General features: G+C 41.6%; 1 protein-coding gene across 1 annotated transcript in view; it reads left to right on the forward strand.

Annotated features, from left to right (window-relative positions):
• Positions 1–772: 772 nt before the first annotated feature.
• Positions 773–15,132, forward strand: part of LOC106579414 (pro-neuregulin-3, membrane-bound isoform) — a 436,757-nt gene continuing 422,397 nt past the window's right edge. Inside the window, exon 1 of the mRNA XM_045702613.1 lies at positions 773–2,996. Within this exon, the coding sequence (XP_045558569.1) occupies positions 2,258–2,996 (739 nt within the window). The 5' untranslated portion in view covers positions 773–2,257. The remainder of the gene's footprint in view (positions 2,997–15,132) is intronic.

Below are 15,132 nucleotides of genomic sequence, written 5' to 3' on the forward strand. Positions count from 1 at the left end.
GTGATATGGTCAAGTGCTGCAAAGAAGAACCTAGAAAGCTGCAGCTGGCCCAGGACAGAGCAGCACATCTGGCCCTTCAATGTACACACAGCTGTCAACAGTAGGCATGCAAGTGTCTCTTGGCTCAAAGTAGAGGAGAGACTGACTGCATGATTGAGCCATGATCACATGGAACTCCCTTCCATCTCAAATTACTCAAGTAAACAACCAAATTAGCTTAAAAAACAAATAAAACAACACGTCACAGCACAATGCCTCTTCCCTATCTGACCTAAATAACTTGTAGGCATATGTATATTTACTGAAGTATGTATGCATATAACTGATAGATGCCACTGAATGTAAATAGAATATATGAAAATGTAATATATTAATGTATTTGGATGTAGGCCTAGAGTAATGGGTATCTCTATTTCTCCCAGGACATTTGTTATTTCATATTTGTGTAGTTCAATTCTTGAGCTGTTCTTGTCTATTGATGTTCTGTATTATGTCATGTTTTATGTGTTTTGTGGATCCCAGAAAGAGCAGCACCTGCTTCAACAACAGCTAATGGGGATCCTAAGAAAATACAAAAAATACTTAAGATAAGGTTGAAGGAGGCTTTAACCCACCCATAAATTATGAGCCCAATGTTTGGCTTGTTTTTCTCCCGCACTGCTGGTGTTAGATCGGGGGAATGTAGCACCTCACTACCTCTCCCTCTCTCTCCTCCTCCACTTCTTCCGTCCCTCCCTCTCTCTGTTTCCTGGGGTGTGTCTGTGGCAGCTCTTCTCTCCTCCACACGGTGTGTTGTGCACTGCCCCCTTGTTTATGCTGCTGCTGCTGCTGCAGAGCTTACTCCCAGAATCTCTGCCTCCTCTTTCTTTCTCTTGCTCTCTCTCACTCTCCCTCTCCCTCTCCGTCTCCCTCTCTCTCATTTAACAGTGATAGGGAAGGCAGTGTGGTCTCTGCCTCTGTCTCGCTTTCACAAGCAAAAGCTTACAAGGGCGCACGCACGCAGTGTGTCAGAGAAGGGATGGGGCAGTTGTTGTTTGTCAGTCTGGAATCCTGCTGAGAGTGAAAGGGAGGAAAGCGCCGGTCGGGAGCCGTGGAGCCCACATCACTCACAGCGGAGTGAGCAAATCTTTCTATCTCTCCCAGTAGGCAGCCTTCAAGAACAGCAGCCGCATCAGTTTTTCAGAGCAGCACTCTTCCCCCTCCCCTCCTCTTTCTTGCTCTCTCTCTTTCCCTTTCTGTCGCTCACTCTCCCACTCTCACCTCCGTCGGCAATGTGGGAATGTAGCGGACTGATGTAGCAAACAAGCAGCCAAGGCTTTCAGATTTTTCTACCACAATGACAGGCGGTGGACAGACAGCTGGAGAAAGACGGACAGTCCGGGAGATCTGAGGGGAAAGGGATTGGATGGGGATCAGTTGGATTTACCCTCCCCCTCTTCCGCCCCACCAGCCACATCCCGACAGATCCTCTCCCCCACTCTCTCTCCAGTTCCACTGGCTCTCTTCATGCAGGATTACCGTTCACCACTACAGCTGAAACAACGCTGCACAGGGCTGCCTGGAAGGACAGCAAGGGGGAGGCTGACCCAAGGCAGGGAAGAAGACTGTAGAGGAAGCCCCTGGACTGGAGCCTATATAAAACACCTGAGAAATAAAAAGAGGGCAACCCCTTCAGAGCCACAGAGGAAAAGGAATCGAGGGCCGTGGATTAGAGTGCCATTGAGAAGCAGTGAGTTGGAGCCGCAGAGGAGGTTTGTTTCTCATTGACACACACAGGATTTACAGCTATGGTCTGAAGCTTGCCAACACCGTGGATCGATGTCCTCCTGCCTGCCTTTTTCTTCAGCTTTTTTGCTCATACGGGAGTGAAGTATCTTGGGATTTACCGTTGTTTCGTTACCATCTAACTACAGCGAGGCTCACCCCCTCCGTTCAGCACCCTCCCCTGTACATGTCCAACCTGTGTGTCTGTTTGTTTCTGTGTTTGTTTGTGTGTGTACTTAGCTAGCTCTGCGCCAGAGGGAGTGTATATTTGCTTACGTGTGCATCCTCGTGAGCTGCTTGGCTTGTAATTACTTGTACGTGTCTGTGGGTGCCCTCTTGTGTCTATGTGTGTGTGGGTATAAATGTAGAAATTTAGTGTGGGTGCATTGGTAAGATGCCCACTGTTGGTTCTGTTCCCCATCCCCTGTCTCGTTCGTGCCCTTTTGTCATTGGGCCTCCGGTTTGACCCCTGAACTTTGACGGCATCGGCAGGATGAGTGAGCACTCAGGAACGAGCACTCTGGGGGCCATGACCCTGGAGGAACCCGGGGATGAACAGGCCTCCCCTCGGGCCCCGGGGCCTCTTCGCTGTGGGCCCTGTGCAGTGTGGTCCCGCCAGCAGACCTGGCTGTGTGCGGTGCCCTTGGTGATGGGCTTTGTGGGCCTTGGCCTCAGTCTAATGCTGCTCAAATGGATTGTAGTGGGCTCCATTCAAGACTATCTGCCCACGGACCTGGTGGACGCCAAGGGCATAGGGCAGGATCCCATATTTCTCTATGAACCCAGCGCCCTGCCCAAACGACCAGACACTATGACCACGACTTCCACCACCAACCCTCTAGCGTCTGATGGCACGGCCCCAGCCCCGAGAACTCGATTTGCGCCGCCCTCCAACCACTCGGCCCCGCACCTCCACAACCGGATCGGCAGTGGCACCCACGTGATGGGCACCACCACCACTACCCGCACCACTCGACTTGTCCCGCCCGGGGGTAAAGAGGTGACCCCGCACAGCACCACGGTACAGCAGAACGGCAACACGGGAAACGGTCGTAAGGATAAGGACCCCCCGAACTCACGACCTAGTCCAACATCCACAACTACCAAAGCCACAACCAAGGTGCAATCGCCCACTTCTCCGCCATCGCCCCCAGCCAAGCCCACCGGGCGATGGAACCCTGGACGCTCTGTGAAAGGTCCAGCCACACGCCCACACCACCGCTTCAGAACACGTAAGTCTGTCTTTCTTAAAGGGAGGGTGTGTTTGTGTCTGTGTGTGCAAATGGAACAAATGTTCCACAAGAGCTCAAGCGTTTGTTCTATCTAGCAAATGTAATTGGAGTGCTGGTGGAGCTGGTGTTCAATTACCATACATTAATGTATTGCTGCTGAATAAGAAAAACCCCACAAAAGTCTACTTTGTATAAACCATAGTCTAAATATGTGCCGTATAAAGATGATCTCCTCTAACGACATGAAAGGAGGCACTCATGCAACGTAATGGCATTCACACTGTGGCATTCATTAGCCAGTCCCTCCAGGATTTCGTGGGCATTTTCTGTGATATTTGTGGGCATAAATGCTTTATTTAGATGTGCCAATTCTGACATTTTGCATGGCAATATGCAATGATTTTGTCCAATTAGTTTGTTGACGTATGGCTTGAATGAAACATATTATGCAGTAAATGTGCAGAGCTCTCTTTTTGCGCTGCGATGCTATAATATTGCACTTTTATGCTATAATATTGCAATGATTTTACTGGTTTATGCAGAAATAGTGTGGTGATTGGTAAAATTTCCAAGCCCTTGCATAATATGCAGGGAATTGTTGATTTAGCAAAAAAAATGCTATCTCAGAATCGCGGAATCCTGGAGGGACTGAATAGAAATATGGAGGCACTTGATTTCCTTCTCATCTTTATCTTTGACTTGTGCATTAACGCAATAAGAATCTCTGCTCCTGCAGGCTCCACGCACTTGATATTAGTGTCATAAAAAAATGGTTGCTGCTATCTCTGTGGCTCTATGATGGGTCCTGTTTCTCAGCTGAACACGGGGGACACGAAAGCTTCTTAGACAAACGCTGTGACTGTGGACAACATATCCCTGTTTTGGAAAACAAATATGGAGGAGGGAGAGAGGAGGAAACCGGGAAGCTCTCACCTCCTGTCTGCCTGTATCAGATAGCTAGGCAAAGATCCCATTTAGATAAGTGACGTTATGAGCACTGCCGCAAGTGCAGAAGAGAGACTGCAGGACATACCATGGACAGAGAGAGGAGAGGGAGGAAAATAGAGGTAGGGAAGATAGAGAGAGTTAGGAGTGGGAATAAGAGAGAGCGTTTGAGTGAGAGGGGAGGGAGGGAGAGAGGAGTGTGTGAGAGAGAGGGGAGGGAGAGAGAGAGTGGAGGGAGGGAATAAGAGGGACATACACAGAGAGAGAGCGAGTAGAGAAGGAAAGGGAGTTGGTGGCATTATTTAGGCTCTTACTCCAGGGACATTTTTTTTAAATCAAAAGTTACTTATTTTTGTTTTATGTGAAAGAGTGTGTGAGAAAGTATGTATGCTTGCATGCATATATTTACTTTATGTTTGTGTCTATGCATTAATGTAGTTTCTTGCTTACTTTTCCTTTGATTGCATTTTCATAAGGAATTTGAAATCCAGGACATAAATATCCTATTGGTTTATTAATAAAGCACATACTTCTGTATATTTTCACATAATTTACAGTTAGTAGCAGTACACAAGATGGAATGGAAATGTATTACTAATTGATTTAAATTTTGTCATGAAAAAGAGGGTTTCAGTTTATTCATGCAACAAGTAAATTATCAAACCCATTCAGTGTTCTCTGTCAATATTAATGAATTATTTGAACATCACAAGTGTTTGTCTGAATTACAGTTCGGCATTGAAATATAGAATATGATCAAAACAAAGACGTTTACAGTAAGGCAACTCAACACCTTCATTTTGACGTGAACAACAAACCTATGGGCAAAACTGGTTAAATGGCGACACTTTTGCTGTTGAAAATACATTATTTAAAAAAATGTTGCTTACTGGAAATCAGTGATATTCATTCTTAATTGTTAGACACTGTGACGAAGTGAGATGAAGATCCGCTAGCCTAACCCTAAGGGCAAGATTTTCATCCTGACTGACTTTAGTTTAATATAAAACTCCATTAATGTATGTATAAATCGGGAGACGCTGTGCATGGCTGATGATGTCAGTTATGCAAGACATTGCAAATGAGGGGGCTGTCTGCATATAGACTACATATTCTATGACATGGGTGGAGACTTCACAGAGAATAACATTTAGTCAAGCCTCTTTCCCATGGGATTTCAGGTGAGACCTGAGGTTTGGAGTTAATATATAGTCCCAGCAGGCTGGCTTGGAACATCATAAAAACTTTATTTTCCGGTTAAAAGGTTTCAGGTTGAGGAGGTGTCACATAACCAGATTACAACTAGCTAAATATGTACATATCTGGTTGTTAAATAGACGTGTTTGAAAAAGTAATCTTACGACCAGTATACAACCTTACCATGACGAGGTGAGAACACGTCAGGTTGATGTGACTGATGTCATTGTGGCTGGTAGCCTAGTGGTTAAGAGCGTTGGGCCAGTAACCAAAAGGTACAGCATACAGGAAGGTATAATATTTGCACATTGATATATTAGCAGAACACTGCTTCTACTGTATTATGTGAAGTATGAAACTGCCACACTTGAAAGTTATCAAAAATCTTTGTTTAGAATATCTACATAAGTTTAGCAATTGCATTCTTCTCATTTTACTCTGTAGGCTACTGATGATACAAAGCTTCCTCCTGGAGGAAGCTATGAATTGGTTAGTAGCGTACAGAGCAGTGGCGATTTTAGCATGTAAATCTTGGAGGGGCAAACTCCCCCAAAAATTGGGGATGCTCGCCAGCAAAGCCACTACACAACACAACGCTAAACAATGCATTCATTTCACTATAATGGTGACAAGCGGTGCGCACAAACTGTTTGGGCCTACATAAAGCTGTCCCAACTGCAGAGCTTTCTTTCCAGCACAATGGAGTGAATCCTTCCAACCGCTACGTCTGGCTATCAGAAGAGCCTTGTCTGGCAGCGAAACAGTTAATTCAGTCTCGTTTACTGCCTTTTTAAAAAAACAGCTGATATGGCTGACTTGCTTAAACAAATGTGGTTCCTACGGACATTTGAGATGTACAAACTATGGCATAAGTGAACGATGAGCGGATAACAGGCATTCCGTAATTTCGATTAAGACATTAATGAGCAAGCTAAGATCAAAGTAGTCAATATAACTATGTGTTCAGCACTTTTGAAATGTACATTGACAGAATGCAGAACATGGGCTGCTCTTACAGTATTTTCCCTGTACACCAAGTCAGAACGGTAGGTTAAATAAAGGGGGCATATAAGCAAGCAATGAAAGCTCTTACAATATTCGATGATGACATTTCTCAAAAACAGGTTATAGGCTACATGTGCACCACCGAGTCAGAACAGTAATGTTAGGAAAAATGAAGAGCTGAAAATGGACCACATTTTTAGGGTGAGGCACATGGGCTACTAACAGCTTACTACACAACATACACTTAGTATTACTTTCTTAGATACAGTATACATATCTTCTAAGCATATTACATCATTTATGCAGAGGCATAAAATACATTTTTGGACTCACCTTGTTGTGATGTGCTCACCTGAACAGGAATGTGGTGCGGTGGTCCGTCGTGGACAAATTTTGTCATCAAAGAGAAAGAGGCCAGGTTTACCATTCCGAGTTGGCTGACCATTCAAAGCGTTTTTTCCCAGTCTGAGCTCGTTTATTCCAGACTTCCCATTTGCAATGCTTGCAGTTAGCCACGTTCACCGATTCCTTCCAATCCACTCATTGTTGAATTTGCGATTTCCAACTTGTTGTGTAACATTTATGTCCAATGGCCGATGAGCACCGATACGTTTTATCTATCATTTCTCTTCATTATTTCTCTTCGTATGACAAGGATTAAAAAGGATTTGCCAGTAGATTGTCGACTTGATTCATGATGATAACTGCTAGCTAAGATTTTGAAAGTAAGATGTTGACATGATCAGTCCAGTCAAAGCTACTGTACTGTACATATAACGTGATTTGACGTCATTTTATCTGTGGCCAAAGACCTTCAGCCTTCTTGGGCACTTGTAATGTAACTATATGGCAGGATCCAAAGGGCTTACATTTTAAATGGACCTTACTCAAGAAAACAAAAAAGCGACTATGTTTGAATGCGGCTTTATTAACTCAAGGATATACAGTTGAAGTCGGAAGTTTACATAGACCTTAGCCAAATACATTTAAACTCAGTTTTTCACAATTCCTGACATTTAATCCGAGTAAACATTCCCTGTCTTAGGTCAGTTAGGATTACCACTTCATTTTAAGAATGTGAAATGTCAGAATAATAGTAGAGAGAATGATTTATTTCAGATTTTATTTCTTTCCTCATATTCCCAGTGGGTCAGAAGTTTACATACACTCAATTAGTATTTGGTAGCAATGCCTTTAAATTGTTTAACTTGGGTCAAACTTTTCTGTTACGACTTCCACGGAAGTCGGCTCCTCTCCTTGTTTGGGCGGCATTCGGCGATTTACGTCACCGGCTTTCTAGCCATCACTGCTCCATTTCTCATATATCCATTTGTTTTGTCTTGTTCCATTACACACCTGGTTTTCATTCCATAATCACTGCATGTATTTAGTCCTCTGTTCCTCTCCATGTCTTTGTGTGTAATTGTTTATTGTTATGTGGATATTGTCAGGCGCTATACTTTTGCCATGTTCCGTGTTTTTGGCACGTTATTGTTCTTATGTGCTGTCATTTTTGGACCGAAATTAAAGTGTGCCTGTTTACTACACTCTGCTCTCCTGCACCTGACTTCGCCTCCCGTACACACCCCTAACAGTTTCGGGTAGCCTTACACAAGCTTTCCACGATTAGTTGGGTGACTTTTGGCCCATTCCTCCTGACAGAGCTGGTGTAACTGAGTCAGGTTTGTAGGCCTCCTTGCTCGCACACGCTTTTTCAGTTCTGCCCACAAATGTTCTATGGGATTGAGGTCAGGGCTTTGTGATGGCCACTCCAATACCTTGACTTTGTTGTCCTTCAGCCATTTTGCCACAACTTTGGAAGTATGCTTGTGGTCATTGTCCATTTGGAAGACCCATTTGCGACCAAGCTTTAACTTCCTGACTGATGTCTTGAGATGTTGCTTCAATATATCCACATAATTTTCCTGCCTCATGATACCATCTATTTTGTGAAGTGCACCAGTCCCTCCTGCAGCAAAGCACCCCCACAACATGACGCTGTCACCCCTGTGCTTCACGGTTGGGATGGTGTTATTCGGCTTGCAAGCCTCCCCCTTTTGCCTCCAAACATAATGATGGTCATTATGGCCAAACAGTTATATTTTTGTTTCATCAGACCAGAGGACATTTCTCCAAAAAGTACAATGTCCCCATGTGCAGTTGCAAACCGTAGTTTGGCTTTTTTATAGCGGTTTTGGAGCATTGGCTTCTTCCTTGCAGAGCGGCCTTTCAGGTTATGTCCATATAGGACTCATTTTACTGTGGATATAGATACTTTTGCACCTGTTTACTCCAGCATCTTCACAAGGTCCTTTGCTGTTGTTCTGGGATTGATTTGCATTTTTCGCACCAAAGTACGTTCATCTCTAGGAGACATAATGCGTCTCCTTCCTGAGCGGTATGATGGCTGCGTGGTTCATTGATGTTTATACTTGCATACTATTGTTTGTACAGATCAACGTGGTACCTTCAGGCATTTGGAAATTGCTCCCAAGGATGAACCAGACCAATTTTATTTCTGAGGTCTTGGCTGATTTATTTAGATTTTCCCATGATGCCAAGCAAAGAGGCACTGAGTTTGAAGTTAGGCCTTGAAATACATCCACAGGTACACCTCCAATTGACTCAAATGATGTCAAGTAGCTAACAGAAGCTTCTAAAGCCATGACATCATTTTCTGGAATTTTCCAAGCTGTTTAAAGGCACAGTCAACTTAGTGTATGTAAACTTCTGGAATTGTGATACGGTGAGTTATAAGTGAAATAATCTGTCTGTAAACAATTGTTGGAAAAATGACTTGTGTCATGCACAAAGTAGATGTCCTAACCGACTTGCCAAAACTATAGTTTGTCATCAAGAAATTTGTGGAGTGGTTGAAAAGCGAGTTTTAATGACTCCAACCTAAGTGTATATAAACTTCCGACCTTAACTCTCTCTCTCTCTCTATATATATATATATAAAATATAAAAATGTGGGGCTCAAAACAGGTGGGGCAGAGAATGACGATTCACCACTGCTACAGAGTGGAATAAGAAGAGTACCATCCTCCTGCATCACACATCTGCCTGTAGTTGCTGATTACTGGCCTCTGCCTGCTGGACCAATGGGCTAAGGCAAACTCTGTCATATCCAGAGTGAAGTGTCATGCACTCCACCGCTCCTGCCACCTGACTGCACGGGTCCATAACCTGTAATACATTACATAGATTATATGGAAGGGACTTCACCCACTGGAGGTTTGAAGACTTAACCTCACCCGAGAGCTGTGCATGTCAGCGTGCGGTTAGACAGCCAAATCCTTAAGATTTGGAAAAATTGACAAATAGAATGCCATTCTATTTATGGTTAGATAGCTGAAGTTGTACTCTATACACACCTTATTTTTATTTGCTTGGTAAGTGTTTACATACTGTCTTTATAGGCACATTGATATGATATTTACAGCATAACATTTTAGTCTTTGTTACACAATTACACTCATAGATTATCTTGTTTATAACACTCAAGCAGGATGATGTTTGTGCAATGTCCACATGTAACCTACACAATATTAGTAGTTCTAGAATTTGTCCCCCGTGAAAGATCTAACAGAAGACAGAAGAAGAGACGAGACAAAACTTGCCAGTTATAGAATATCGTGTTGTAGGACAGCTGAGCTGACTCAAGACCAGGCATTCAACTCGCCGTTGATACCGTTTCCTAAAATGTCATTACATGACGTGATGAAACTAAGTTGCAAGCTACTTTCGTAGCAAGGTGTTGTAGAATGATTGTCTAATAAAACTCATTTCAGATGGACTTGTTGTAGTACTTGGAAGTTAAAATTTCTGTTCGGGTAGCCTAGTGGTTAGAGCGTTGGACTAATAACCGAAAGGTTGCAAGTTCAAATCCCCGAGCTGACAAGGTACAAATCTGTCATGACACCCACCCTCTATTCAAGAGTATGTTGTGTCTCAAACAATGGTGGGCACAACACAAACACCTCAGATGGTGTAAATTGGATCTAAGATACCACATAGAGTATGTGAAAAATCAGTTTTTTATATTATTTATATTAAAGGTAAAAAAATGAAAATATGTATTAATATTTTTTGGGGGGAATTGATGAAACAGTTTGACAACCCTGTTTGTAAGCTTTTAAATGATATAAGACTCAACCATTTATATTTTCCAGTGATGAAGACATGGATGTCTCATGGCAGGGCGGGGTATGCAAAATGGGTCAACTTTGAGCACCTCAATCTCCTAAATGTTTTGGCATTCAGGTCCAAAAATCACTTCTGACCACTTCTACCATGGAAAGTTTTGTTCAAATCAAAAGGGGTTCAGTCAAAAAGTGATTGAAATCAAATAATCTAAATATATTGTGATTGTCTTTAAACTATTATACTTCTCCATATTTTTTACATTGGATTTAGACATTTAATATACAAATTGAGGAACAATACTGCAATTGTTTTTGTGTGTGTACAGAATGTATTTGTGTTCAGGGCCAATGTAAATTCCTCTGTGATTTCTATGACTGTTAGTGAATATATTGTAATATTTCTAGTACAAGGGCTCAGACCTCAGGGCTATGTGTTAATGCTCAAAATATGAGGTTAAATACATGTAAAAATATATATATATGTTTCCTCATCTTTCTTATATCACTCAGATATAAGAGAGACACTTCAAAACAAACTTAGTTTTGATATGTAGTAAATCTGATATTCAATGCGCTTGTAAGGCCCAATTTTTTTTTCTCCATCAAATATATATTTTGGGGTGAATACTTCAAGGGGTGTCTGATTATTTCTGGTTGGGTACTCTGCTGACATAATCTAATGTTTTGCTTTCGTTGTAAAGCCTTTTTGAAATCGGACAGTGTGGTTAGATTAACGAGAGTCTTGTCTTTAAAATGGTGTAAAATAGTCATATGTTTGAGAAATTGAAGTAATAGCATTTCTAAGGTATTTGAATATCGCGCCACGGGATTCCACTGGCTGTTGAGTAGGTGGGACGATTAAATGAAATAGCTAAAGGATCCATGGTATGACCTTCAATTCCATATAGCTTAGTAGAACCCCTCAACCCCCAGCCTTAGACTGTTTAGTGCCAAAAATAATGTGTTAAATACATGTTACAAAAAGAGAAAAAGTTTCCTAATCTGTTTTATGTCTCTCAGATATAGGAGAGACACTTCAGAATAAACTTCCTTTTGATATTTTTTTGGGAGTATCTGTTGTTCTATGTTGTGAATCTGTTATTCAATGCGTTTGTATGGGCTCATAGCAGTAAGGCCCAAAAATATTTTTCATCAAAAAAACATTTCATATATTTTTTTGATACTTCAAGGGGTCATAACATTCTAAATCAAATAGCTAAATGATCCTTGGTATGATCTTCTAAAAACCATTCCATATAGCTTAGTAGACCCCCCCTCCCCCTCCCCCAGCTTAGACAGAGTTTAGACTCTGATGGGTTAATAGAAGGAACCATGAATTCTGCTCTGTGAGCTACAGCTGAAGTGCAGCTGGGTCATGCAGCAAGACAATGATCAAAAACACACAATCAAGTCTACATGAAAATGTTTAAAAAGCAACACATTTGAAGTTTTGGAATGACCTAGTCAAAGTCCTGACCTAATTCCAATTGAGATGGTGTGGCAGGAGTTGAAACAAACAGTTTATACTTGAAAACCCACAAATGTCGCTGAGTTACAGCAGTTCTGCATGTAAGAGTGGGTCAAAATTCCTCCACAGCGATGTGAGTGACTGATCAACAACTAGAGGAAGCGTTTGGTTGGAGTCATTGCAGCTAAAGGTGTCACAACCAGTTCTTGAGTGTAAGGGGGCAAATACTTTTTCACACAGGGGCATTAGGTGTTGCATAACTTTGTTTATGTAATAAATGAAATAAGTATGTAATTGTTGTGTTATTTGTTCACTCAGGTTTTGGTTGAAGATCTGATAACATTCAGTATCAAAAATACGGCAAATTAGAGAAAATTAGAAAGGGGGCAAATACTTTTTCACGGCACTGTATCTCTATGGTGTCAATCGTTTATTTGTTATTGTTTCGGTTTGGACAATTTTGACTTATTTTGGAATTTAAAGAATCCCAATAGCTAGCATATGTCTGGCTATCTTTCATTTGGACAGATGTACATCGCCGCAAAAATATATTTTAGTCCCAAAACCATACTTTTTCTTGATATACTAGATGCTCGGTAGTGACGCTTCTTAAAAGATTTACCAACTTGCTCACTCATTTTCTCTAAAATGTTTGCAGACAGACTACTCACCATGTGGCCATGCTGGAGAAGGGTGCAATCCAATAATCTGGTGATATTTGTAGTGATACTTTTATTTTGTGTGTTTCAGTAGTGATATCAATAGTGTTGAAATAAATACAAAACATTAGCTTTATTTTTGAACATGAAGATTAGGAGTCAGGGTTTGGGAGAGCCACCTACCTCTCAATACTAATAGGTGTATAAACTGACTTTGTAAATTATGTTTGCTATTGCCTTTGATTGAAATTGAACATATTTGACATGATTCAGGAAACAAGGCTCATGTTGCAAGTCAGACTTCACAGAAGAGCCTTTTGAACATAATTTTTTTTTTTATCAAAATGCGTTTTTTGGCAAGAAATGCCTTCTTGAACATGTGAACTTTCATGTGCCTTAATAACAAACTTGTATGCCATCTGTAAATACGAATGAAATTGTTAAATTACGAGCCTTGTTGGTTAAGCCACAGAAAAAGCTACAACCTTTCCACTTGCCATGATTGGCTAAGATAATGAGTGGGCTGGACATGCCGTTTGAGGATTTGTCTGCCATATTGAAGGCTGCTGTCTATTTGAGCTCGTCAGTCTGCATTGGTAATCCTGTCGAACATGGCTTTTTAAAAATGTATTGTGTAGTGGAGCTGCATAAGTGTTGCTCTCCACTTTCTGGAGGATCAAGATTTGAAATCAGCCGGAATTAGAGTATGATAGCTAAAGAGATGGAGAAAACACCTGTCTCCGGATTACATCTTCAAAATAAGGGCAATTGTGGTATGGCATTCCTGACAGGAAGACGCATCCATCATGCATGATGATGTATACAGGTAAGATAGACTAGCTTCTAATTTTGACAGAAAGTGGTTTCATTTCAAGCTAAAATGTACTGTTAGCTAGCTACCTAACATCAGCTGGCTGGCTCCCTAGCTGAAGTTATTATTTGTTTCCCAGAGCCATTTGCTTTTCTAGTTATAGCCTAATGTTAGCTAGCTAACATTGGACATGGTTGGTTAGCTCCCAGCACTGTGGCATTGTTGGCACTTTGTTCATTGTTGTTTAACTAGCTAACGTTAGCTGGCTGGCTCGTTAGCTAACGTTACGTGACGTGTGTCCTCTTTAACATTGTTTACCTAGCTAGGTTCATTGTTTACCTAGCTAGCTAGCTATATGTCTTAAGCTAAAGTGTACTGTTAACTAGCTAGCTAACATTAGCTGGCTGGCTCCCTAGCGGAAGTTATTATTTGTTTCCCAGAGCTGTTTGCTTTTCTAGTTAGAGCCTAATGTTAGGCATTGTTGGCACTTTGTTCATTGTTGTTTAACTAACTAATGTTAGCTGGCTGCCCTCCCCAGAGGAAAGGAAAATCAGAGATAAGACCTCTTCTTAATCACATGTATTTCTCCTAGACATGATTAAGCACAATTCAACACCAATATGAGATTTTGACTATTTTCTCATACTTCTCAAATACTGCTCCTGAGAAATAGCCAATGACTTATCTCACTATGATCAAGCTATAACCTGTTATGGCTAGGGGGCAGTATTTTCACGGCCGGATAAAAAACGTACCCGATTTAATCTGATTATTACTCCTGCCCAGAAACTAGAATATGCATATAATTATTAGCTTTGGATAGAAAACACTCCAAAGTTTCTAAAACTGTTTGAATGGTGTCTGTGAGTATAACAGAACTCATTTGGCAGGCCAAAACCTGAGAAGATTCCATGCAGGCTTCAGGCTTCAAGTGGCTGTTACGTAGGTGGGAGGAATTCGTCCCGCCTAGCCCATAGAGGTTAAGAACATTGGAATCAGACTTACCCCAGAACATTGTGCCCTGTCTGACAATTTCTTGCCCTTCTTGATTATCTCTATCCATTACAGGGGATCTCTGCTGTTACGTGACACTTCCTACGGCTCCCATGGGCTCTCAGAAGGCGGCAAAAAGCTGAATCGTGGCTTTGCAGGCTCTGGCTGAAAAAAAGTAGCGCGTTTGGGTAGTGGCTGGTCACAGTACTGTGAGACTCAGGCTCGTGCCCGAGTCGACCCCATGCTTTATTTTCTTTCGTCTGTTTACCTAAACGCAGATTCCCGGTCGGAATATTATCGCTTTTTTACGAGAAAAATGGCATAAAAATTGATTTTAAACAGCGGTTGACATGCTTCGAAGTACGGTAATGGAATATCTAGAAATCTTTTGTCACGAAATGCGCCATGCTCGTGACCCTTATTTACACTTCGGATAGTGTCTTGAATGCACGAACAAAACGCCGCTATTTGGATATAACGATGGATTATTTTGAACCAAACCAACATTTGTTATTGAAGTAGCAGTCCTGGGAGTGCATTCTGACGAAGAACACCAAAGGTAATCAAACTTTTGTAATAGTAAATCGGAGTTTGGTCAGGGCTAAACTTGGTGGGTGTCTAAATAGCTAGCCGTGATGGCTGGGCTATCTACTCAGAATATTGCAAAATGTGCTTTCACCGAAAAGCTATTTTAAAATCGGACACCTCGATTGCACAAAGGAGTTCTGTATCTATAATTCTTAAAATAATTGTTATGCTTTTTGTGAACGTTTATCGTGAGTAATTTAGTAAATTCACCGGAGGTTTGCGGGGGGTATGCTAGTTCTGAACGTCACATGCTAATGTAAAAAGCTGGTTTTTGATATAAATATGAACTTGATTGAACAAAACATGCATGTATTGTATAACA

This window comes from Salmo salar, chromosome ssa19, assembly GCF_905237065.1.
Source record: "Salmo salar chromosome ssa19, Ssal_v3.1, whole genome shotgun sequence".
NCBI classification, from domain to species: Eukaryota; Metazoa; Chordata; class Actinopteri; order Salmoniformes; family Salmonidae; genus Salmo; species Salmo salar.